Here is a 22,265-nt window from a genome sequence, read left to right as displayed (position 1 = left end):
GAGGCTGAGAAGCTCATGGCACAAAGACGAAGAATAATGCGTTTGCGCGACGGATACTAGAATGACATGGTGGTGCAACAACAGCCTCGTTTCCTTTCCTTTCCCTTCCTTTCCTTTGCAATCACATATCCCCTCCCGCCCACCCAAGAACCGACCCTTCCAACACCCCAACACTCCAACACACTACCCTTAACCTACACCACCACCAGCCTAAACCCTCAACTCAAACACCTCCCCAACCCAACTCGCATTCCGCCCCCCCTCGCGCCCCACCCCCTCCTTCGCATCCACCAGCGCCCGATACCGGAACCAGAAATTCAAACACAGCGCGACCGCCAGACCCACCGCGACCACCAGCGGCCCAGCCAGCGCATCAAAGTCCTTCCCACTGCGCTCCCGGATCAAGCGGCTGCGGTACCAGAACACGCCGTACCCCCACGCGAGCGCGAAGACGGCGATGCACGTGTACACGACGGCGAGCGCGCGCGCGACCCCGTTAGCCTCGCCGGCGGCATTGTACAGGCCTAGTGATAAGGAGGCCAGGAGCACGGAGACGTGCTGCCACTTGACAAAGGTGCGCTGGTTGGCGAGCCAGACCTTGGCTTCGACGCGCAGGGGCCCGGAGTCCTTGATCCAGGTGCCCGGGGCGGAGATGCCGGGGGGCAGGGCGGGGCGGCGGCGCTGGCGGGCGGCGTATTTGGAGGTGGAGAAGGAGGGGAAGAGGGAGGCGAGGCCGGCGGGGGCGTGGGGGGAGGCGAGGGGTTCGTCGACGTCGTTGTTGTTGTCGTCGGCGGGGGCGTCGTCGGGCGGCGGGTACGAGGCGGAGAGGCGGGGTGCGGGCGTGGAGTGTGCGGCGCTGCTGGGGGCGAGGCTGGCCCTCTTGGGAGCGGAGCGGGAGGCGGCGGGCGACCCGACGGGCGATGTGATGCCGCGGCGGAACGAGGGGCTGGCGGCGGTGCCGAAGAGCGAGCCGACGGCGAAGTCGTCCTCGGCGGCCTTGCGCTTGCGCTCCTGTTCGTCGTCGAAGGCCTGGCCGGGTTCCTTGCGGATGTCGTCTTCGGCTTCGCTGAGCCAGAAGGGGAACGTGTTGACGTTGTCCTCGAAGAGCTTTGCGACGCCGTGCACGAACTTGGAGAAGCGGGGCGCTTCTTTGACGAGGTGCGAGTGGATGAGGTCCTCGATCCACTCGTACTTCTTCAGGCCCTTGACCTTGATTTCGAGCAGCGCGAAGGGGAACTTGTGGAGCTCGCCCTTTTTGAGGTTCTTAAAGGGGAACTCCATGTTGCCGTTGTCAATGTCGGACCTGTGCCAGTCGTCGGGGTCGCGGCACGGCCTGTCCATGTCCAGCGCATCCTCGCGGATCAGAGCCAGGTTGGTATCCAGCGAGATGCGCACGTTGTTGTTGCCGGGGATCTGAAAGGCGGTGCGGGTGTAGTTGGCACGCAGCACCGGCTGCAGATCCTTCTCGCGAATAAAGCTCTGGATGTCCTCAACCGCCTTCTTGGTGCTGTCGATCTTGGCCTGGTCCTTGTTCGGCCTCCACTCGAGCTTCTCAATCGTCTTCTCCATGTGGTACTTGTCCTCGAGGAACGACTGGATGTACTTGGCCTTGATGGGGAAGCGCACTTCCTCGCTGGCATTGCCCTCCTTGATGACCTTCTTCTCAAACACAATCTCAGGCTTCTCGTTGAGCTGGCCGTACCAGCGCAGACGGAGCGACGAGGCGTCTTCCTGGCCATTGACCTTGTCCGAGTAGAGCGAGAAGTTGGGGTTGTCGAAGTAGATGGATGTGATTGTGGGGTCGCGCTGCGTGCCCTCGGCGATCTTGGCGGACTGGGGGTTGTACACGAGGACGGGCAGACGGCGCAGGATGACCGTCTTGACTTCGAAGAGGTTGTCCATGTGGACCCAGACTACGCAGTTAGCATGCAGACAGCAGTGGAGAGGGCAGACGTACACTTGTGGGAGGTGAAGCCCTCGCCGGCGGTCTGGTCCTCGGAGAAGGACAGGGCCTCCTTGGACTTGCCCTCGAGGCTCTGGCGGACGAACGAGTACAGGGCCGACAGGCGGTACAGCAGCGGCGAGGCATCCTCGGTCTGCAGCGGGTGGCGGGCCAGGCGGGCGTCGATGAAGGGCCGCAGCTTGTACGACTTGCCGCGGAGCTTATCGTGCTTCTTAGTCGCCTTGATGATGGCGGTGAAGTTGATGCGACTGAAGCCCTCGAGTTCCTTGACCTCTTTGGTGACCTTGTCGAGCTCGGCCAGGACGTCCTTCAGCAGCTTCTGGCGCTCGTCCTGGGTGAGCTCCGTGTGCTTCGCGCCGTCGCCCTTGACGGCGTCGGAGAAGAGCCCCTGGCCTTCCTTCTTGTCGTTCTTGTCGTTCTCATCCTTCTTCTCCTCCTTGTCGTTCTTGTCATCCTTCACCCCCACCGCCAACGGCTCGAGCTTCTTCTCGCACGCCGACGTGCGATCGCGCAGCTTCTGCGACACCTCGAGCACAAAGCCATGCACCTTCTCGAGCTGCACGTTGGCCAGCTCGTCGACAAACGCGCTCTCGTCCTCGGCGGTCCAGCTGTCGTCGTCGGCGTTGTCCTTGAGCAGCTTCTTCAGCTTGTCGTAGTCGATGTACTGCGCTTTCCACGGCGCGTAGATGCTCCGCCGGAGCGTGGTGCCGAACTTCATCGTTGGGGTGTGAGCGTGCGAGCCTGGAAGGCGAGCTGGTGGTAGGCGAGCTGGTGGTCTGGAAGGCGAGCGGTATTCTACTATCCAACAACCAGGACCGCTATCGTCTCGTCGCGAGCGATCGAACTGCGAGCCGTCGAGTGTGCGAGTCCCCAAAAGCACTGCTGATTCTCCAACACACCAATTGATCCAAACCCTTCCAAAAAATAAAACACCCTCAATCGCAATCGCAATCGCAATCAGTGACGAAGGAAGCCTCTGCGCGTCGTCGACGACGCAAGCAGGGCACAGCACAGGGCAACAGCAGCGGCACAGCAACGGCTCCACCGCGGCGCCGCAGCGCCTGGCCCGCTTGGCCAATGGGGCATGCACGTGTCAGGCGCGGCGGACGGGACGGGGTTAGCGCCGCGATCCTTACGGGAGCCGCAATGCATGAGGCCATGCAGTGAGAAGCTTGCGTGCTGCACGTTGTGTGTGGTCTCGGATGGTTGTGATCGATGTACATAGAAGTGCTGTATTGGAGGGTACGGGGAGAGCGGCGTCGGACGAGTCGCAACACTGCTGCATGCGAGGTTGGCTGCGATGAGGCAGACTCCAGATGTGCGCGCGCTCGAGAGGTGGTGGACCGCGATTTATCACCGGCTTGTCTTCAGATACAGTGGATGCTTGATGAAGAGGACGAGGGTGGGATTACAACGTTCTACAACACCGCTCAGGACATCTAAACACACCCATCCATCCATCTACACATTCACACATCCATACATACATAAATCATACCCCCCCACCCACCCATCTCACACAAAGTCTACCAACTGTCTAGCAACGCAAACCCCCAAACGCCTACCATGCAATCCCCCCCCTATCCCATTCCATCACATTCAATTCCCCTGCGCCATGACATCAATATACCGCCCCCCCTTCTTCTTCTTCGCCGCAGCGCCTTTCCGCGGCTGCGCCGCGCCCAGCAAATCGTCGATGCTGCTGGCATTGCTCATGCTGGTGCCAGGCCGGGATGGCGGGCCCGAGGCCAGCGGCGGGCGGGCCTGGGCGGGTTTCGGCGGGCCCTCCGAGTCCGAGGGCACGCCGGGGGTGCTGGCGCGCGAGGGGGCGCCCATGGGCGGGGGCATAGAGGAGCTGCGGGCCATGGAGGTAGGGGGGCGGAGGCCGGCGGAGGGCGGGCCGGGGCCGATGGGGGGTGTGCTGCCGGAGGCGCTGCGGATGGCGGCAGGGGGTCCGGCGCGGGGTGGGGGAGGTGTTGCGGCGGGCTTTGTGGTTTCGGTGGCGCCGGCCTTCTTGTTGATCCATTTCTTGAGCTCGGGGTCGTAGACGAAGCTGCTGTCCTCTCCGAGCTTGGCTTTGATGGGTCCTGGGCCCTGTTGTGCCAGGTTCGGGTCTTTCTTAAACCAGCCACCGAACCAGCCCTTCTTGTTGGCAGCAGCCTCCTTGTCGCGCTTGGCATCCTCCTCTGCTGCTTTGCGGAAAGCTTCGTCTGTTGCGCGATCCGCATCTGACTTGCCACTCGACTTGCTACTCGGCTTGCCGCTGCTGATTTTGAGAGCCGAGGCGCGAGCAGCGAGGTCGTCGTCATCGTCGTCGTCCATGATCGACTTCTTCTTCGGCTGTGGAACTTCTTCTTCATCCTCCTCGGGCTCCGGTTCATAGGGCGTGTACGACGGCGTATCCGGCTGATAGCCTGACGATGGCTCATACCCAGTCGAAGGTTGCTCGTCGTTCGTAGGAGCAGGAGCAGGAACAGGATCATCGAAGCTAGCCTGAGGAGACTGGAACCCGCCAAATGCTGGAGAGGAAACAGATTCCTCGGCAGGTGGGGTCGGCATGTAGGAGCTGCCGTATGACAGAGCCGTGTTGGGCTCGGGGCGGAGCGGAGAATATGACTGGGTCTTACCCATCAAACGCTGGCTAGTTGGGCTGAGCATGGCCTGGCCTGGCATGTATGGACTGGACGGCTGCGACGAAGGCATATAGGTGTCGGAGACCGAACGGACAGAATCCATAGACGGTCGCCCCTCAGGCTCGTATCGCGAACGCTGCTGCTCAGATGAGACCCGTGGCGCGTATGAGCTGGAAGCGTTTGAAGGGGCGTATCGTGAATTCGAAGGGGCTGCAGGCTGAACTGGAGGTGCTCCATAGCCGGCGTATGCGCCATACAAGTCTGCACTCGACTGAGAAGGTGTGATGCCCGGGCTGTTACCAGCAATCTTGGCAAAGGGACCAACTTCTGCACCCGCGGACGGGCTACCAGAAGCCTCGTCATCGTCTCCCGCAATAAAGCTGTTGAACTTGGAGAGCAGAGAGCTGCTGACCTTGTCCATGCTTGGCTTCGAGATCCACGAAGACGAGCCGTCCTTTGGAGACTGAGATAAGCGTCGACTCAGTTCGTCCAAGCTTCCGAGGAAGCTGGTGTTGTAGTACAGAGACGTCTTAGTGGTCGCCTTCATGCTCGCAGCGATAGCATCGCAGTACGCCTGTGCCTCCGTCCTGTATCCGTACTCAGCCAGACGCTGGGCGTGCGCAAGCTTGTAGGACTGTAGGTGAGGTAACACGAAAGAACCTGTCGGGGCTGATAGCGACAGAGCAAATTCGTACACCTCAGTCAGCAAGACCGGCTCCATCTCGATTCCGAGCTCAAGCGGGTTTTGCTTGTGGTTTGCACCAACCAGGACGATGTCGGCCTGCGGATCGTCTGGCCCGTTGATGAGTGCTACAGCGCGCGCAAAGATGAAGCAGACGTGGGCAGCCTCAATGCGCTTGTACTGTGCCAGAAGTCGGCCAAGTGACACCAGAGCCGCAGCATCGCCGTCACTTCGGTTGTTCAGGATCAGCGCAACAGTCTCGCGCCATTTGTCGAGGCTCTGCAGCGCGTTTTGTGTGGCGCCCGCACCGTCTGTGCTGACCATTTGGAAGCCAGCACGAGCCGAGGCCGGTACAAGCTCATCAATACAATCCTCGTGGTTGCCTGCGAATACCTCATACAGCACCGCAAGAGCTTGGTTATTCCCGCCGATCTTCTTCACCTCCTTGCGGACGAACTCCTGGACGACTTGCTTCCAAAGGTCCTTGGTCAGAGTGGATGACAGAAGCATGGCGTGGCCCCAGAGTCGCTGGTCGACTGCATGCCAGACTGCCTTCTCGCGATCGCCCTTGGTGAGCAGCTTCTGGAGGTCCTCGATGGCGCGCGGATCAACAGGCTCTGCCTGCAAGGTGTTGGCTCTTGAACGACCGACATGGTCGGCTGTCGTTGAGAAGGAGCCTTCAGCATCTGCTGCATCACCCTCCTCGGGTGCAAACGCCTTCTTGATAGCAGCCTCTGCAGTAGGGCCTTCCAGCCGTCCATCGTTCTCTACCATTACTCTCAACACCTCCCAGAGAAGGTACTTGTCCCCGAAGCGCTTGTGCTCGTCCTCGGTCAGAGAGTGTTCGAACCCAGGTTCTTTCCGTTGGCTTTCAAGAGCTTCGAGCGTGCGGCTGAGCCAGGCAACAACGTCCTTCTTCTTGCCCTTCGATTTGAGTGGACCCGGGAATTTGGTGAAATCCTCCGACTCGGGTAGAATATCCTTGACGCTCTGTATCCTGACCTCGCCGGGGCTGCGCTTGACCATCGGCGCCGAGTTGCCTCCACCATAGCGGGGGATCTCTTTCGGGAACGTAGTAACCACTGTGCCTCCTAGACCCCATGTGAAGATGGGCGTACCTTTCCACTGTTGCAGCGGATCGGCAGCACGTTCATCTGCAGGTTGTATGCTTTCATACTCCAGGCTCAGCGATGCCTGTCTCCGGTGAGGGATACTGTTCATGGGTTTTCGGGCAACCGGCTGCGAGTTGTATGCAGGAGCAGGCGGCGACATTAACCCTGCAATAGAACCCTGATACTCCGACGGTGCAGTCATTGTCCGTGTGATGGGCTTCATGGAGGCTGCTGGTGATAGTGTCTCTGATCGAGGAGGCGATGGCTGGTACTGCGGCGTGTAATTCCCTGCCTTCCTGGGCGAGCCAACGTTGGAAGACGGATGACTCCGTAGAGGTGGCGTGCTAGATCTGGCAGCGGGTGGATGGGACATGGGAGCTGTTGCCCGTTCCTCAACCTCGCTGACACCTTCCAGCGGGCTCCTGAAAGGAGCTCGTGGAGCGTTTTCTAAAGAATGCGACATATGATGGCCTGCAGCAGGATCGAATGACGCTTCTGCCTGCGGGAAATGTTCTTGTTGACGCGGCGAAGGGAACGCAAGTGGGCTAGAGGTTCGCGGCGCATATGGCTGGGAGGCTGGTCGTGGCGGGCCAGCAGGTGGGTCGGATCCGTAACGCGCATGGGCCTGTCCTTGTGCGTTGGGTGGAGCAGGCGAGTACCTCGAAGAAGCACCCGGTGCGGGTGGTGGCGCGGGCGAGTATCGAGCGTTTGCTGGTGCTGCTGATGGAGGCGCGGGAGAGTATCTCGACGATTGTGGGGGAGCCTGCGGTGGGACCGGCAAGCTGTTCGCTCTTGCATTCACCGAAGGTTGCGCGGGAAACATGGGTAGTTGCTCAGGTTGCCTAAAAGGGACTGGACCTGGAGCGCTCCCGGAATCTGGAAGGACTTCGTTACGCAGACCCGACCACGAGGGCGCTCGTTCCTTCGGATGGTATTGCGGTGGGCTCTGAGCAGCTTGCGGCGGTCCATGAGCGGCTTGCGGTGGGCCATGAGCGGCTTGCGGTGGGCCATGAGCAGCCTGTGGAGGTCCGTGGGGAATCTGCGGAGGTCCATGTTGGAGCTGTGGTTGAGCCTGCTCGTGTGGCTGAGGCGTGTAGCGCCCTGACGGCTTCTTCGGCTTCGTAGTCACCGGCAACTCGGCAAAGAAATCCGAAGATGCTGCTCGCGCAGGGACTGCAGGTTTGGGGGGTGCCGCGGGCGGTAGTCCTGTCATAGACTGCATTGACTGATTCGAAGCCGGGGGGGACATGCCTGCAATGGTAGCGCTGGGTGGTGGAAGCGAAGGCCTTGAGAGCCCTGGGCTGGAGACTATGCTACTGCTTCGTGGTGGCGGAGGTGGAGTCGGCTGCGCGGCTGGGACTGTGGGGCGAGGTGCTGCTCGTCTCCGGGTGGTGACAATCTCGTCTGGTAAGTCATAAGGCGATGCATAGCCTCCTTTCGACTTGTCGGCAAAACTCTGTCCTGAACTTGCCATTGCAGGTCGGGCTGGCTGCTGGTGCGAAATGGGCTGGCCAAAGCCGTTGTAGAGAGTGCCTGTAGAAGCTGCAGGCGTCTGTTGAGCGGCTGGGGCCAGGTTGGTGAATTGAGCGGTAGGGGCGTAAGGGTTGACGGGCGGTGCCGGTGCAGCTGCGGCCTGCGCTGGTGCATATCGGTTTGCGGTCCCTGATACAGATCTTGATGCGGGTGCAGGCGGCTGAGCGGGAGCCTCAGGCTCGTCTTCCAAGAAGCCAACGTCGTCGTCCAGTTCCAGTGCGAGGGTATCCTCGGCGTCTGGCAGGAATTCATCATCGAGCTCGAGGTCGTCGAGGTCAAGGTCCCACTCATCTTGGGCTGCTGGCGCGGCCTCTGGGTCATGCGTAACATGGGCCCCGGGTGTCTCGGGCAGTGGCTGCGCGGGCTGAACTGTTTGAGATGCAGCTCCGAAGAAGTCCTCTGCCTGCTCGTCGGTATTGCCCCAGTCGAGCTCGTCTCCAGCATTGCCTCCAACCGAGGTGTTGGCAATCATTTCATCGCCAACAGTGGTCCCTACTGCTTCTGCAGGCGGAGTCTCGAGCGGCAGCTCCTGCGCAAGTGCGCCGAGGTCGAAAGGATCGTCGCCTGAAGCAGCCCAGTCATCTGCAGCAGCTTCGGTGTCCTCAACCAGCGGGACGCTCGCGCTCTCGACGACGGCATCCTCCAGAATGGTGGACTCTCCCTGGTGCTCGTAGTTCTCAGCGGGGCGTTCCTGGGGCGCAGCCTGCGGCGTAGGTTGGAGCGTAGGTTGCGACGTAGGTTGAGGCACAGGTTGAGGCGCAGGTTGCGGGGCAGGCTCTTCGTCAGAAGACTCTTCTTCCTCCTCAGAGCTGTCCTCTTCGGACTCGGATGGCTCGGCTGGACCGCGACCGACGTGGGTGGGAGTCTGGCCATGGATATGGAGGCCGCTTAGGGCATCTGCGGGGGCATTGGCCTGCAGTGGCGTCTCCGGCTGGGGTGGGAAAACGGCGCTCTGGGTGGCGGTCGCTGTTGGCTCGTCATCCTCGTCGTCTTCTGAGTCCTCTTCTTCCTCTTCTTCGTCGTCCTCGGATGTGTCTTCACTCGAGGAGACGGGCGCAGGGGCGGGTGCAGGCGCAGGCGTAGACGCAGGCGCAGGCGCAGGTGCAGGCGGGGTGGAAGCCACAGGAGCCACAGGAGCCACAGCTACGGGTGCAGGCGCAGGTGCAGGCGGGGCTACAGGAGCAGCGGGCGCCACAGCTACAGGCGCGGGCGCGGACACGCTGGCTGGAGCCGGCAGAACCTCTTCCTCATCCTCATCCTCCTCATCATCGTCTTCCTCCTCTTCCTCCTCCTCCTCCTCCTCGGACTCTTCCGCCTCCTCTTCTTCTTCTTCCGACTCTTCCTCCTCGGACTGTGCGGGTATTTGCGGGGCGGGCGGTGGCGGTGCTGCTGCTACTGGCGGTGCTGGTGCGTGTGCTGGAGCCGGGGCTGGTGCTGTCGGTGGGTCTGCTGCTGTCGCTGCTGCTGCGGGCGGTGGTGTTGCTGCCATTGCTGCGGCTGCGGGCGGCTGCTGGGCGTGGGGCCGCAGGGCGGGGTTCCACGACGCCGCCGGGGTCGAGGGCCGCCGGTCGCCGTACGCGTAGGAGAAGTTGGGCCCGTCTTCGTGGTCCATTATGCAAGATTACGGTACGTCAAAGGGTATATGCAAGTACTGCGAGCGTCAGCCCGTGAGCGAGCACACGGCAAAACGGGCGCGGGGCGCTGGTCGGCGGGCGCACTGCAGTCGGCAGCCCGCAAGACGCAGTGGGCGTGGTGGGCGTGGGTGGCGGGCGGACTGCAGGCAGAGGCCCTGACGTCGAGGGCAGCAGGGCGGCGACGTACCTCTACAGAGAAGCGGAACGGCAGGCGCAAGACGTCGCGCGCAACAAGACGTGGCTCCTCGGTCGGCAGGCAGCGCGCAGATCAACAATGGGCCGCGGGGACGGGGGGCATGGCGTGCAATGCGTCGATATCGGATAGGTATGCTATGGTCGCGAAGGGACAGCTGTCGGCCATGCTCGAGTCGCCGTCGATGATACCCTGGCCTCTTCCGCGACTCGCGCCGCCGCGCCTGCGCCACAACCCGCGCCACCCGAGACGTGACGCTGGGCGGCGCCAGGTAGCCATTGTTGTCCCCGGCCTGGAGCTTGCGCGTGCACTGAAATTGCCGTGACGACGCCTGTCTGAGCCTGCTGTCGCAACACTTGTCACCCGTGCCCGCCCACTTGCGCCCGCCCAGCACTCGGAACAAGACATCTGGCCGCCTACACCACCCGTACAACCACCCCGGACTGGCCGCGGACTCCCGAAGACGCCGCCATCTGCCGCGAACAGCCACCCTGCGATCGCATATGGAGAGCACATAGCCGCTGCCTCCACTGCAACGCCCGCGGCGCCTCTGCCGACCACCGCCCTGCCGACCACCTGCCAACACGCCCGCCCGCCTACAGCCCCCATGAGCCATGGCAGCTCCACATGAATACCACCAGCCGAATGCGCCAGACGAAGACTCCGACCTCGAGCTCGACCTCGAAGAGCTCGACCCACTCGCCGCCCGCCCGCGCCCGTCCGTCTCGCCGCCGCGCCGCCCCTCGAAAGAGCAGCGAAAGCCGTACCACGAGCTCGGCGCCCGGATACCGCTCAGGAACCTGCGAGTAGGGCGCTTGCGGGGGAACAGGAGGAAGGAAGAGGCCGAAGAGGAGGATCTCAGAGGCCTGATCGACGACGACGAGAGGGAGAACCGCAACTCGGCCGGCAGCTATGGGCAGTCGGGCGACGACGACTCGCCGCTGCTGCCAGCCAGCACCAACCCCCGCCGAGCCACCCAGCGCAAGCCGAGCGCCCTGTCCAAGCTGAGCGCCGGCCTGCGCCTGCCGAGCTTCCTCTCCAGACAAGACGCCGGCGCCATCCATCTGGGCGAGGACGGCGCAGACAACGATGCCGACGAGGAGCACGACCCTACCACCCAGCGCACCATCTCCGTTGGCGCGCTGCAGACATCACGATTTCCCGCAAATGCCGTTTCCAACGCAAAATATACCCCTTGGAGCTTTCTGCCACGCACCCTGTATAATGAGTTTTCCTTCTTCATCAACATGTACTTCTTGCTTGTAGCAATGTCGCAACTCATCCGGCCTCTGCGCCTCGGCTACCTTTCGACCTATATTGCCCCGCTGGCCTTTGTTATTTGCATAACTCTCGGGAAAGAAGCACTCGACGACATTGCCCGTCGGCGCAGAGACGCAGAAGCCAACTCCGAAGGCTACACCGTCTTGAAGTTCGAGGAGAACGGTGTCGGTGCTGGCGTTGCGCCTGGCCAAACCTCGCGTCGGAGGAACAGACTCAGGAGAAGCAGGAGGGAAGAGAGTCGGCTGGCTGAGATTGAAGATGAGGAGCAGCAGCTGTCGACAGAAGGATTGGCCACATGCACATACACTGAAGTGGTCAAGCCGTCCAAGAACTTGAAGGTTGGCGACGTTGTGAAGCTCGGCAAAGATCAGAGAGTGCCCGCCGACATGGTTGTGCTCAAGAGTCTGGTCGCCGACAACGCAGCTGCATCCGCGACACCTGTCCCTGGTAACGAGGTACCCAAGCTTCTTGATGATGAGGTTGAAGCTGCGCCTCAGAAAGTTGAGAGCGCCGCGTCCACCGGACCCTCAGGCGAAGCTTTCATCCGTACTGATCAACTCGATGGTGAGACCGATTGGAAGTTGCGGTTATCTTCGCCTCTGACGCAGAACCTGCACGTCGGCGAGTACACACGGCTTCGTGTTGTTGCCGGCAAACCAGACAGGAAGGTCAACGAGTTCTACGGCACGGTAGAGCTGCAGCCAAAACGCCAACGACAATACGACCCTCACGACTCCGAAGAGCCGCAGACTCAAGAAACCCAGTCTGCCCCGCTCAACATCGACAACACTATCTGGGCAAACACTGTGGTAGCTTCGAGCTGCAGTCTGCTTGCCGTCGTCGTCTACACCGGTCCCCAGACACGACAAGCCCTCTCCACATCGCCGTCACGTTCGAAAACTGGTCTGCTGGAACTCGAAATCAACGCGCTCACAAAGTGGTTGTGCGTCTTTACATTATCGCTGTCTTTCATCCTCGTAGCACTCGCCGGTTTCCGTGAAATCGACGGCCGTGAATGGTATGTCAACATGATGCGGTTCCTGATCCTCTTCTCTACCATCGTGCCCGTCGGTCTGCGTGTCAATCTCGACATGGGCAAGTCGGTCTATGCGTGGTTTATCGAGCACGACGAAAGTATCAAAGGAACTGTTGTCAGGACAAGTACAATTCCGGAAGATCTCGGTCGGATCGAGTACCTGTTAAGCGACAAGACAGGTACTCTGACCCAAAATGGTACGTTGTCAGCAGTCCTCAATAGAACAAGTCTAATATCACCCAGAGATGGCCATGAAGAAGATCCACGTTGGAACGGTATCGTATGCCAACGAAGCGATGGACGAAGTCTCGACATATGTTCAGCAATGCTTTACGCCCCCTGCCGGCGAGGAGCCTTCCCTCGTCACTCCATCGTCAGCCTACACTGTCCCACTCACCTCAGCCACCCGCACACGCCGAGAAATCGGGTCTCGAGTTCGCGACGTCGTCCTGGCGCTTGCCCTCTGCCACAACGTCACCCCCACTACCGAGGAGGAGAATGGAGAACTCGTTACCACGTACCAGGCTTCGTCGCCCGATGAGATTGCCATCGTCCGCTGGACAGAGGCTGTTGGGCTGAAGCTGCTCCAACGCGATCGAGAATCAATGACGCTCGAGTCGGTCAACAGTGGCAGTGCGGTTGTGCGAGTTCGCATCCTCAACACCTTCCCCTTCACGTCTGAAGGCAAGCGAATGGGCATCGTGGTCAAGTTCTATCACGGACTGGTCGACTCGCCGACCGACGAAGACGGTGAAATCTGGTTCTACCAGAAGGGTGCTGACACTGTTATGACCACTATCGTGGCTGCCAACGACTGGCTCGACGAGGAGACGGCAAACATGGCCCGAGAAGGACTTCGGACTCTCGTCGTTGGGCGGAAGAAGCTTTCGGCTCAGAACTACCAGGACTTCTCGAGCAAGCTCGCTCAAGCATCGATGGCTCTTCACAACCGCGACGCAGGTGTGGCAGACGCCATCAGCGAATACCTCGAGCGCGACCTAGAGCTCCTCGGCGTCACTGGTGTCGAGGACAAGCTGCAGAAAGACGTGAAACCCTCGCTCGAACTCCTCCGCAATGCTGGTATCAAGATCTGGATGTTGACCGGCGACAAAGTCGAGACTGCTCGCTGCGTGGCCGTGAGCTCCAAGCTCGTTGCAAGAGGTCAATACATCCACACCATTGAAAAGAGTACGTCTCCCTGTATCAAAGTCCGACCCCGCTAACACCCGCAGTGAAACGCAAAGACCTCGCGCACTCGTCCCTCGACTTCCTCCGCGGCAAGACTGACGCCTGCCTCCTCATCGACGGCGAGTCCCTCGCCCTCATGCTGACCCACTACCGCTCCGACTTCATCTCGATCGCGGTCCAACTCCCCACCGTCGTCGCGTGCCGCTGCTCGCCCACGCAAAAAGCCGACGTCGCGCGCCTCATCCGCTCATACACCAAGAAACGCGTGTGCTGCATCGGCGACGGCGGCAACGACGTCTCCATGATCCAAGCAGCCGACGTCGGCGTCGGCATCGTCGGCAAAGAAGGCCGCCAGGCCTCGCTCGCCGCCGACTTCAGCATCGACCAGTTCTGCTACCTGGTCAAGCTGCTCGTGTGGCACGGGCGCAACTCGTACAAGCGCAGCGCCAAACTCTCGCAGTTTGTCATCCACCGCGGCCTCATCATCAGCATCTGCCAGACCGTGTACAGCATCGCCACCGCCTTCGAGCCCAACGCGCTCTACAAGGACTGGCTGCTTGTCGGATACTCGACCATCTACACCATGATGCCCGTCTTCTCGCTCGTGCTCGACCGCGACGTCGACGAGAGCCTGGCGAACTTGTACCCGGAGCTCTACGCCGAGCTGAAAACAGGCCGCAGCCTCAGCTACCGCAGCTTCTTCATCTGGGTCGCCGTCAGCATCTACCAGGGCTCCGTGATCCAGGGCCTGTCCCAGCTCCTCGTGGGCGTCGACGTCGATACCTCCCTCACCTTTGCCCGCATGCTGAGCGTCAGTTTCTCCGTCCTCGTGCTCAACGAGCTGGTCATGGTCGCCATGGAGGTGACCACGTGGCACTGGCTGATGGTCGCCAGCATCGTCGGCACAGGGGGGATCTACGTCGCCTCTGTGCCTTTCCTGGGCGGCGGCGGGGTCGTCGCAGACGGGTACTTCGACTTGGATTTCGTGGCCAGCGTGCCGTTTTGGTGGAAGGCTGCGGTGGTGGCGGCGGTTGCGCTGGTGCCGCCGTATGCGGTGAAGATTGTGGGGCGCACGCTGAAGCCGCCGAGTTATCGGAAGGTGCAGGGCGTGTAGAGTCAGTGATCAAGATCAAGGGATGAAGGGGTGGAGGGTTGGGGTGCTGGGGTGTGGTGTGGTGAAGTCGTTTCTGGGCCTTTTGATCGCGTTGCATAGCGTGCGAATTGCATTTCTTTCCTGCCCCCGTGCGTCGGATCCACCGCGATGCTACACAGTGAGCACTCACGTCCACAAGACCTGGCACTGACTGGAACAGCATGAGAGCTTATAATACTGGTATACACCAGCAACACCATCACCATCCAACACCCAACCTAATAGCAGCGAGAGCCGCAAGACAGAGGCAGAGCCCCACGCTGTCTGATATCACACGCTTCAACAAGAGCCGCAAGACACCATCTGCGTCCACGACCGGCGTTGCAATTACAATGATTACTTCGCCAATCATTCGGCTTCCGTGGAGCTTCGTACTGAGGAGAGTAGCAAGGGTGACGTCAGACAAAGGGCGCATGGCTTCGTAAGGAGCCAGTGAGCGTGCCAACGGGAATTCCCTTCTTTCACGCCGTACTCGAGGAGCTCTTACAGCCTTTGCATCCCGCACGCCACGGCACCGATATCACAGAGACAGGAAAGCGCATTACATTCCATCCATCGCCTAGTGGTTTCATGGGCACCCGCTCTGCGCGAGTCAGACAACCATGTATCTACTTATCCACGTTCCCCGATCTCCCCCCGCCCTACCCCCGCCACACCGCCTCCAGCACACACATAAACGTCAACGGATCCGCCTTAACCCCCACAACCTCGAACCTCTCATCCGCACGCTTAAAAACATCCTTCCACGCCCCCGCCGGCCTCTCCTTCGCATTAAATAGCGCCAGCATGCGCATATCCGTCGCCGACCCAAACGCCCGCATCGACAGCGGCACCCCACTCACATCCTCGCTCTTATCACTGGTCCCCACGTAGTCAATGAACAGCACGCGCGCGCCCGGCTTCAGGGCCGGGATCAGCGCGCGCAGGATCGCGAGGGACTCCGCGTCGGCCCAGTCGTGCAGGATCCATTTCAGCATGTAGATGTCGGCGGAAACGGGCTGGGGGTCGAACATGTTGTGCGTCATGAAGGAGATGCGGGGGCGGAGGGCGGGAGGGCAGGTGGAGGCGAAGACGGGGGCGACTTGGGGGAGGTCTTGGACGGTTATGGTGAGGTTCGGGAAGGCGGTGGCGAGGGCGATGTCGTCGTGGCCTGCGGAGCCGCCGATCTGGGGGCGGTGTCAGCGGTGGTTCAGAATACAAGAGAGCGAGAGAGAGAGAGAGAGAGAGGGTGTGTGAGAGGAAGGGAGGGAGGAACACAGGGGTGAGAGAGAGCAAGGAAAGAAACGCACATCCACCACCGTCGCCTCGCCCGCCGCCGCCCAATCCAGCGCCTCCAGCACCAGCGCCTCCGTCTTAAACAAATCCTTGATATACGCCATGAACTTGATGAAATTCCGCTGCCGCCACCCCTTCCTTTCCCCCTCACCATCATTCTCCAGAAACTCCCACGTATTGTCGTACTCGCCCCACGCGCCCCCGGAATGGCACAGCCGGAACGCGGTATCCTTCTGGCTGAGACCCAGCTCCTTCTTGCCGACCGCGAACCGCCGCAGCGCTTCGGGCAGCATCAGCATCGGCGGCGAGGTCTCGTCGACGACCATCTGCACCAGCGCTTGCAGCCCGGTGTCTTGTGCAAGGGCCGCGGAGCGCGAGGTATGCGCCACGGTTGAGGGCGTCGGGCGCGTGAAGTAGCGCATCGTGACCGCGTGGTCGAGCGTGCGCGTCGCGACTTCAAGCGGCAGCGCCGTGTGGGCCGCGACCTGCTCATCAGTCGCCGTACCCTTCAGCGGCACGGCGCCCCAGAAGTCGAACTGGTTGAGTACATTCAGCGTGGCGATATCCGGGACAGCCTGGACTCGTCAGTTCGGCTCGCGCGGCGGGACGGGGGCGCGCGCACCGTGTGGCAGTAGTTGAAGGTGCTCTCGCTGGGGCCCTGGCTGAGGATGTACATATCCTTGAGCGCGTCCTCGAGGTGCTGGCGGACCACGAAGGCGTTGCCGGGCAGCGCGGAGTACTTGATGGGGCTGTCGGCGTCGAGGGTGACGGGCGCGACGCCGCCGGCTTCCAGCTCTTTGGTGAGTTGCTGCGCGTACTCGGTGATTTTGGCTGCGACGCTGAGCAGCGTCTCGGGGGACTTGTGTTCGATGGAGCCCATGGTGACGCTCTGTGCGCGAGTATGCGAAGAGAGATGGTACAGGCAGGATACGGGTGGTTTGCGTGAACCAACGTATACATATATTCACCCCGCTCAACAGCAGCATACCACTCTGCCGCCATCGGACGGTCTAAGACCAATTGCACCAGCAACCGACACCAGCCGATTTCAAACGTTGGTACAGGCGGTCCAGCATCATCTTGCAGTGAAGGTGTGCAGTGCGATTGGTCCGGGCCTGCAGTAGACCAAAACTAATCTGATCATCTTATCAATCTGATAAAACTTTGCACCGGGAGCTGGGCGCCAAGTCAGTGTGTAAAAGTAGCTGCCGTTCTGAGCTGCGCAACCGAGGACGTGATTGTTGGCAATACGAGAAAGAGCGGATCCTGATGTCACTTGACGTGTAAACAAGAGTGCTAAGAATTAGCATGTGCTTGACGGCATTTTTTAAAACTCCTGTGAAAGCTCAGCATGAGTGCGATTTTCCATTAAATTAACTAAATCAAAGCTTCATGCCTCTAAATGGGAGTATAACTTGACGTTTCTATGCAGTGCGGTAAAATTGACGACGATGCGCGCTGAAATGCAAATATGTTTACAAAGATCGGAGCAACCAGCACGCCTTCACGCTTGTGGCGCTGCATGTCTGACATCGCTCCAAATTAACTGCCGGCTCAATGTGTAGGTCGCGGCCGAGCATGCTCCGCGGTCTACTTCTTTTGCCAGGGGAAGCCGCTGAGCCTGGTCTTCTTCGTCTCAGACTCCTCTTTCTGTCTTGCGTCCTCTGCAGCGCGCTCGTCTTTAGTGGGGACGCGTGGCTGGTCGGCAAATCGAATGCCGGGCGCCTTCGGGGGTGCGAGGTTCTGCTTTGCAGCCTGCGAATGCGTGCCACGGCCGGTTTCCATTGGGTCGCCGGTCTCGGGCTCGCCTTCGGAGTCAGACTCCGGAGAGTCTTCGCCTCCAACTCCAAGAGCACCAAGGCGGCGCTTCCGCTCGGCAGCAGTTTCACCTTCGAACCCACCGCTAGAGATCGACTCTTGCTTGCTAGGCGACATCGGACGACGAGCCTGGCTTGCTGGGGGCGACGTTGAACCCGTCAGCGCAGCAAGGCGGCGACGGCGTTCTGCAGGGGTCTCTTCGTCGCTTTCTCTCTCTCCATCTGCCGACGAACCGCCTTGGTTCTGCTCTGCGGCAAGGCGACGTCGGCGCTGTGCTGCAGTCTCCTTGTCCTGGTCTTGTGAGTGACCCGCGAGAGTTTGACGTACGGAGTGGAATGGCACACGCTCTTCGTTGCTGTCAACCAGGGTCAGCCCCTCGGGGCCACGAAGGTGTCCTTCTTTGTGTGCATCTGGAGACTCGACCTTGTGCAGCTGCGCCTCGCCTTCTTCGCCAATGACAGGAGGAATGTTGGCCTCGACTGCAGCCTGTGTCCGGCGATGGTGATCCTTTGCGTCTTGATGCGCCTCTTTCTTGACTGACTCAGGAACGTTGCTATCTTGTATCACCTTGGCGCGATCCTTCGGGTTCAGTTGGCTCATCTGCTGGATGAACTCTGATGTGCTCATCCGTCGACCACCAGCAGTCAGGGTGAAACGAAGGTTGTTGTCGTCGGCCTCATCCTTCTGTTTCTTGGAAGATTCTCCCTCTGGATGGGTTGGAATACCCATATGCGTGCCCATTCGCTTCAGACTTTGCATAGCGCGTCCGGATGTCTCGATCATTGAGGCGCCGCGTGTTGCTCCAGGCCGCTGCTCCTTGGACTCCTTTGGCTTGGCTGGGATGTCGTATTTCTTCAGTACCTCTCCATCTTCGTCCTCGACGATGATGGTGTTGCCGAACTGATACGCTAAAGCCGGACCTCGCTGTCGCTCAGGCTTCTTCTTCTCGATCACATCGCCATTGTCGTCGTGATGGTGCCCGGTGAAACTCTGCATCCGCTTACGCCACGTCTTGTGGGGATGTTCAACAGCCTCCGCTGCTTTCACTGGCGCGTGTTCGGCATCGCCCTCGTGCTCTTTCTGGGATACGCCATGTTCCACGCGCTGTTCCTTCATGAGCCTTCGTGCCTCCAGAATGTCAGATTGTCGTCGCTCCGCTCCATGCTCGCCATGACTGTCTCGGACACCAAGGACATTGCCCTCCTTGTCTTCGATCACCGTCTGATGACCTTCTTGATAGATCTCCTCCTCACGGTCTATGTCCCTACGATCACTATCCTTGAGCTTGCCCTTGCCGTTGGAAGAGCTGTCGCTTGAAGCGGCCAGCTTATCATCAAATGCATCAGTGTCGTCATCTGGCGAGGTTCCATCAGCCTTCTCCTCGTCACGTCTGCTAGGGCGGATTGCGGACTGCGAAATGGGGCCACCAGGACCAAGGCCCGTTTCCCACTTCGATTTTCGTGACCGAGACGTTGGGCGCACAGAGCTTGATCGGCCCTGTTCGTCTTCTTCCCTCTGTCGACGCAAGAAGTTGCCATTGTAACCTGGAGGCGGGAGCAGGCCTGGCCCGGTCTCGCCAAAGTCTCCGTTCTTCTCGTCCATGGAAGACTCCGACATTCGGCGAGACATCTGTGACTTGGACCGTGATTGAATACGTGGAAGGCGCTCCATCCAGCTCGGCCCGTCTTCGTTGGCTTGCGTGTAAGACATCGAGATGGTGAGAGTGTTGATGCGTTTGCCCAGGGTGAAGACAGCGATAGAACTTCCGTGAACGATGATACTGACGATGACCAAGAAACACGTGATGGGCCAAATCATTTCAATAATGTTGGCATGCTCGAAGTCTGGTTCAGGGATGTCAGCCAGAGCCAGAGGAGTAGTGCTTTCGGTCTCAAGCTCAGCCCTCGCAAGAATAGCGACGAAAAGGCCGCCGACTCCGATGGGTCCAAAATGACCAGCGAAAAGAGCCTCACGCCACGTCTTGATGTCCGGGATGATAGGTTTGAGCGCGAGCATGACCGGGATTCGACGGAAGAAAAGGACCAACAATCCAAGTACAACCAGACGCCACGGGCTGAGGCCGAGAATTTCGGGCTCGTTGAACTGCGCCCAGGGGATGATTGCACCGAAGTAGACGAAGAAGGCCAAGTTGATGAGCAAATCGATGACGTTGGACACGTGCGATTCCTCCGTCTTCTCAAGAAACCATCCGTCGTTGGAGAAGCCTACTCCGCAGGCAAAGCCAACAAGAAGGTCGTCCATACCGAGGAGCGAGCCAGAGCCAGCGCACCACAGAGCCAGAACGAAGTAGAACACAAGGAAACTCTCTCGATCGATGAGGTCTCTCTCGTGGGCAGCTCTGATAGCACGACGAGCAATGTACCCAATGACTACGCCATAGATGGCGCCGAAGATACACTCGTAAAGGATGGTATAGCAGAACCAGTGGAGAGCGACCTTCTCGGGGTGGTGCTTGTACCGGATTATGTAGATAGCCAGGTAGACGAAGGGGAACGCCATGCCGTCGTTACATCCAGATTCACAGGAGAGCAAATCTCGCAAATGCTTTGGGACTCGCTTGGCGAACTTGCCCTTACCAACAACCGACGAAGCCAAGACAGGGTCGGTCGCGGTAACGCAAGCAGCAATGCAGAGACTGTCGAGCCAGTTCACATGGGAGCTGAACAGACCCCAGATAAACAGACTCGTGACGAGCCAGCCAAACGTCATGACGGGAATAAGCAGCAACACGACAGACCGCCAGTGCTTCTCCATGTAGGCCTTTGGCAACTCAACACCGACAGCGAAACATTGCACGACCAAGACGATGCGCGAGAACTCCAATGTGATAAAGTCTACGTTGCCCCAGGTTCCTGGGTCGATCAGGTTCGCGGCGTGCGGACCGAAGATGATACCGCACAGCGTCGCGACTGTCGCTTCACCAATGTACAGGCGCTCCTTGATCACCGAGGAGCACAGCATGAACAGGGTGGTAAAGCCGCCCAAGATGATGTACACCAAGTGCGGCTTGTTGATGGAAAGGTGGTCCCACGCCATGGTGTTGGTAGGATCGCGTCGCGGTGCCGGTTAGCCGGCTTGCGGTGGATTTGGGGTGGGTAGTGCCCAGAGGCTGCTCAGGCTTGTGTGAAAGCTTGGAGAGGCTGCAGCACGAACAAGAACGCTGATTTGCGACCGCAGTCAAGGAGCGGTATTCGAAGGGCTGGGGCCGTACTGCTGGGCGCGGCCGGAGGTGGGAGAATGCGAGGCTCGGGTCGGATGCATGTATATGTGCGTGCGTGTCGCCGCTCCAAAGTTGCCCGAGTGGCAGTGACGTCTGGGAGTCGTGGAGACGAGGGCTAGCGGGGATGTGGGGAGGCGTGTCGTGCCTGCGGTGACGGATCAGTGATGCTCGAGAAAGAAGAATGTGAAGAGATCCCAAGCCTGTGGAAGGAAGGGTCTTCAAGGCTTACTAACACTCAAAGCTCAGCTGGGCGCAAAGTCGTTGAAGCTTAGAACCACGAGGCGTACACCGCAGATGTCTGTGGTCGCTTGCAGTAGTGGACCCAAACTTTGGTCTTGACCTAGCCACACCACGTTCTTGGGCTCAATGGCACCGCACTTGAATCTGCAGCCCGTCTGCGCTGCTGCTGTTGCTGTCAACAAAAGTTGGTAGAGCGCAGACAACAAGAGTGTTTCCCGGCCGTTAATCTCTAGTGCAAGCTAAGCCCTTGGCCTTCAGCGTGCCAAGCAGGCCTGACGCAATCTTGCAGTCCGCTCGAGCCGGGAAATCGGCCTGCGTTGGTTACGCTGCCATCTTCAGGCGCAAGGTCCGCGCTGCACATATCTGGCATTGACGTTGGGTTCCTTATCTGCCGCTTATCGGCCTCGGAATCGAGTTGTGCAAGCCTGCGTTCGCATGTTTAGAAACAACGGGCGGACGCCAAATGACGCCGATTGGATCGAGCCAGCCGTCGTCCCACGCCAGAAGACGCCTTCCTTGGCTCGGAAATGTTGCTGTGAATGTGGGGATCCCGCCCATTTGGCTTTTCACGCGCTCTGAGGTTCGTGCTTTTGTCGTCCTGTTCATTGGATGTGTCGGTGAGCACCTCCACACACCGTCTTTTGGTGGCAATATCGCGCTGGCTCACCTGCTATAAGCATTCACGATACGTATATAGCGAAGAGATTTCGAAATCTTTATTGAGTCACACTCCCGACACCAAAGAATACGCAGCCGGACGACAATGCCTTGGTAACACACCCTGCTGCCTCGGAAGTCCCCTCGCAGCGGGGCGGCCAACCATCTCGCTCAATGTTCGGAGGAATAGCACCTCGTATTTCTACATCGGGACTAGTATACCGTCGCGCCCAACGACAGAGCGCTGGGAACCTTGGCTGCAACGACCACGCTCCCGCGGGAGCAACGACTTGTTATTATGGGCGTCGGAAGCAGCTGGCTCACTGCATATTGTACAGCAACACAAGACATCAACAACGCTGCACACCAGACTTTGAGTCTCTGGCTGTGGCTCCAAGGATTGGTCCATGCACCCGTACACTATGTAAGTAACATGCCACCGTTCGGGTGGTGCGTGGTGCAGCCCGATACTCTGCACCGCTCGACCAGAACCGCAACCCCCCACGGGGAAGTTCGAGCATGCAGTGCGGAGACGGCACACGACATGCCGGCACACGCACCTCGAGCCAACAGCACGTGTCCACGAATCCTCGCCATAAAAACGCCTTCGAATGGTCAACCTCCAC

General features: G+C 59.9%; 5 protein-coding genes across 5 annotated transcripts; 1 reads left to right on the top strand and 4 right to left on the bottom strand.

Annotated features, from left to right (window-relative positions):
* Positions 1–152: 152 nt before the first annotated feature.
* C7974DRAFT_327303 (VTC domain-containing protein) lies at positions 153–2,978 on the bottom strand. The gene is made up of 2 exons (XM_046139010.1): positions 1,958–2,978; positions 153–1,913 (listed from the first exon to the last, which is right to left on the bottom strand). The coding sequence occupies exons 1-2, from the start codon at positions 2,679–2,681 to the stop codon at positions 211–213; spliced, it is 2,427 nt and encodes an 808-aa protein (XP_046001223.1). The 5' UTR covers positions 2,682–2,978; the 3' UTR covers positions 153–210.
* Positions 2,979–3,562: 584 nt separating this feature from the next.
* On the bottom strand, positions 3,563–9,908 carry C7974DRAFT_420541 (Sec23-binding domain of Sec16-domain-containing protein; the record flags this gene model as incomplete). The annotated part of the gene is made up of 2 exons (XM_046144263.1): positions 9,745–9,908; positions 3,563–9,574 (listed from the first exon to the last, which is right to left on the bottom strand). Exon 2 carries the CDS (start codon positions 9,533–9,535, stop codon positions 3,563–3,565), a length of 5,973 nt encoding a protein of 1,990 aa, XP_046001222.1. The 5' UTR covers positions 9,536–9,574; positions 9,745–9,908.
* A 319-nt stretch (positions 9,909–10,227) lies between these two features.
* C7974DRAFT_97639 (phospholipid-translocating P-type ATPase-like protein) lies at positions 10,228–14,674 on the top strand. The gene is made up of 3 exons (XM_046147637.1): positions 10,228–12,264; positions 12,311–13,255; positions 13,300–14,674. The coding sequence occupies exons 1-3, from the start codon at positions 10,365–10,367 to the stop codon at positions 14,367–14,369; spliced, it is 3,915 nt and encodes a 1,304-aa protein (XP_046001221.1). The 5' UTR covers positions 10,228–10,364; the 3' UTR covers positions 14,370–14,674.
* A 375-nt stretch (positions 14,675–15,049) lies between these two features.
* Positions 15,050–16,820, bottom strand: C7974DRAFT_350590 (S-adenosyl-L-methionine-dependent methyltransferase; the record flags this gene model as incomplete). The annotated part of the gene is made up of 3 exons (XM_046139466.1): positions 16,306–16,820; positions 15,698–16,258; positions 15,050–15,574 (listed from the first exon to the last, which is right to left on the bottom strand). The coding sequence occupies exons 1-3, from the start codon at positions 16,561–16,563 to the stop codon at positions 15,050–15,052; spliced, it is 1,344 nt and encodes a 447-aa protein (XP_046001220.1). The 5' UTR covers positions 16,564–16,820.
* Positions 16,821–17,035: 215 nt separating this feature from the next.
* Positions 17,036–21,040, bottom strand: C7974DRAFT_97628 (Sodium/hydrogen exchanger family-domain-containing protein). Its single transcript, XM_046147636.1, has one exon. It carries the CDS (start codon positions 20,556–20,558, stop codon positions 17,274–17,276), a length of 3,285 nt encoding a protein of 1,094 aa, XP_046001219.1. The 5' UTR covers positions 20,559–21,040; the 3' UTR covers positions 17,036–17,273.
* Positions 21,041–22,265: the final 1,225 nt, after the last annotated feature.

This window comes from Boeremia exigua, assembly GCF_020726555.1.
Source record: "Boeremia exigua strain MPI-SDFR-AT-0100 chromosome Unknown C7974scaffold_2, whole genome shotgun sequence".
Classification (NCBI taxonomy): Eukaryota; Fungi; Ascomycota; class Dothideomycetes; order Pleosporales; family Didymellaceae; genus Boeremia; species Boeremia exigua.
Note: the sequence above shows the minus strand (reverse complement) of the source record. Positions and strands in the feature narration are given on the sequence as shown.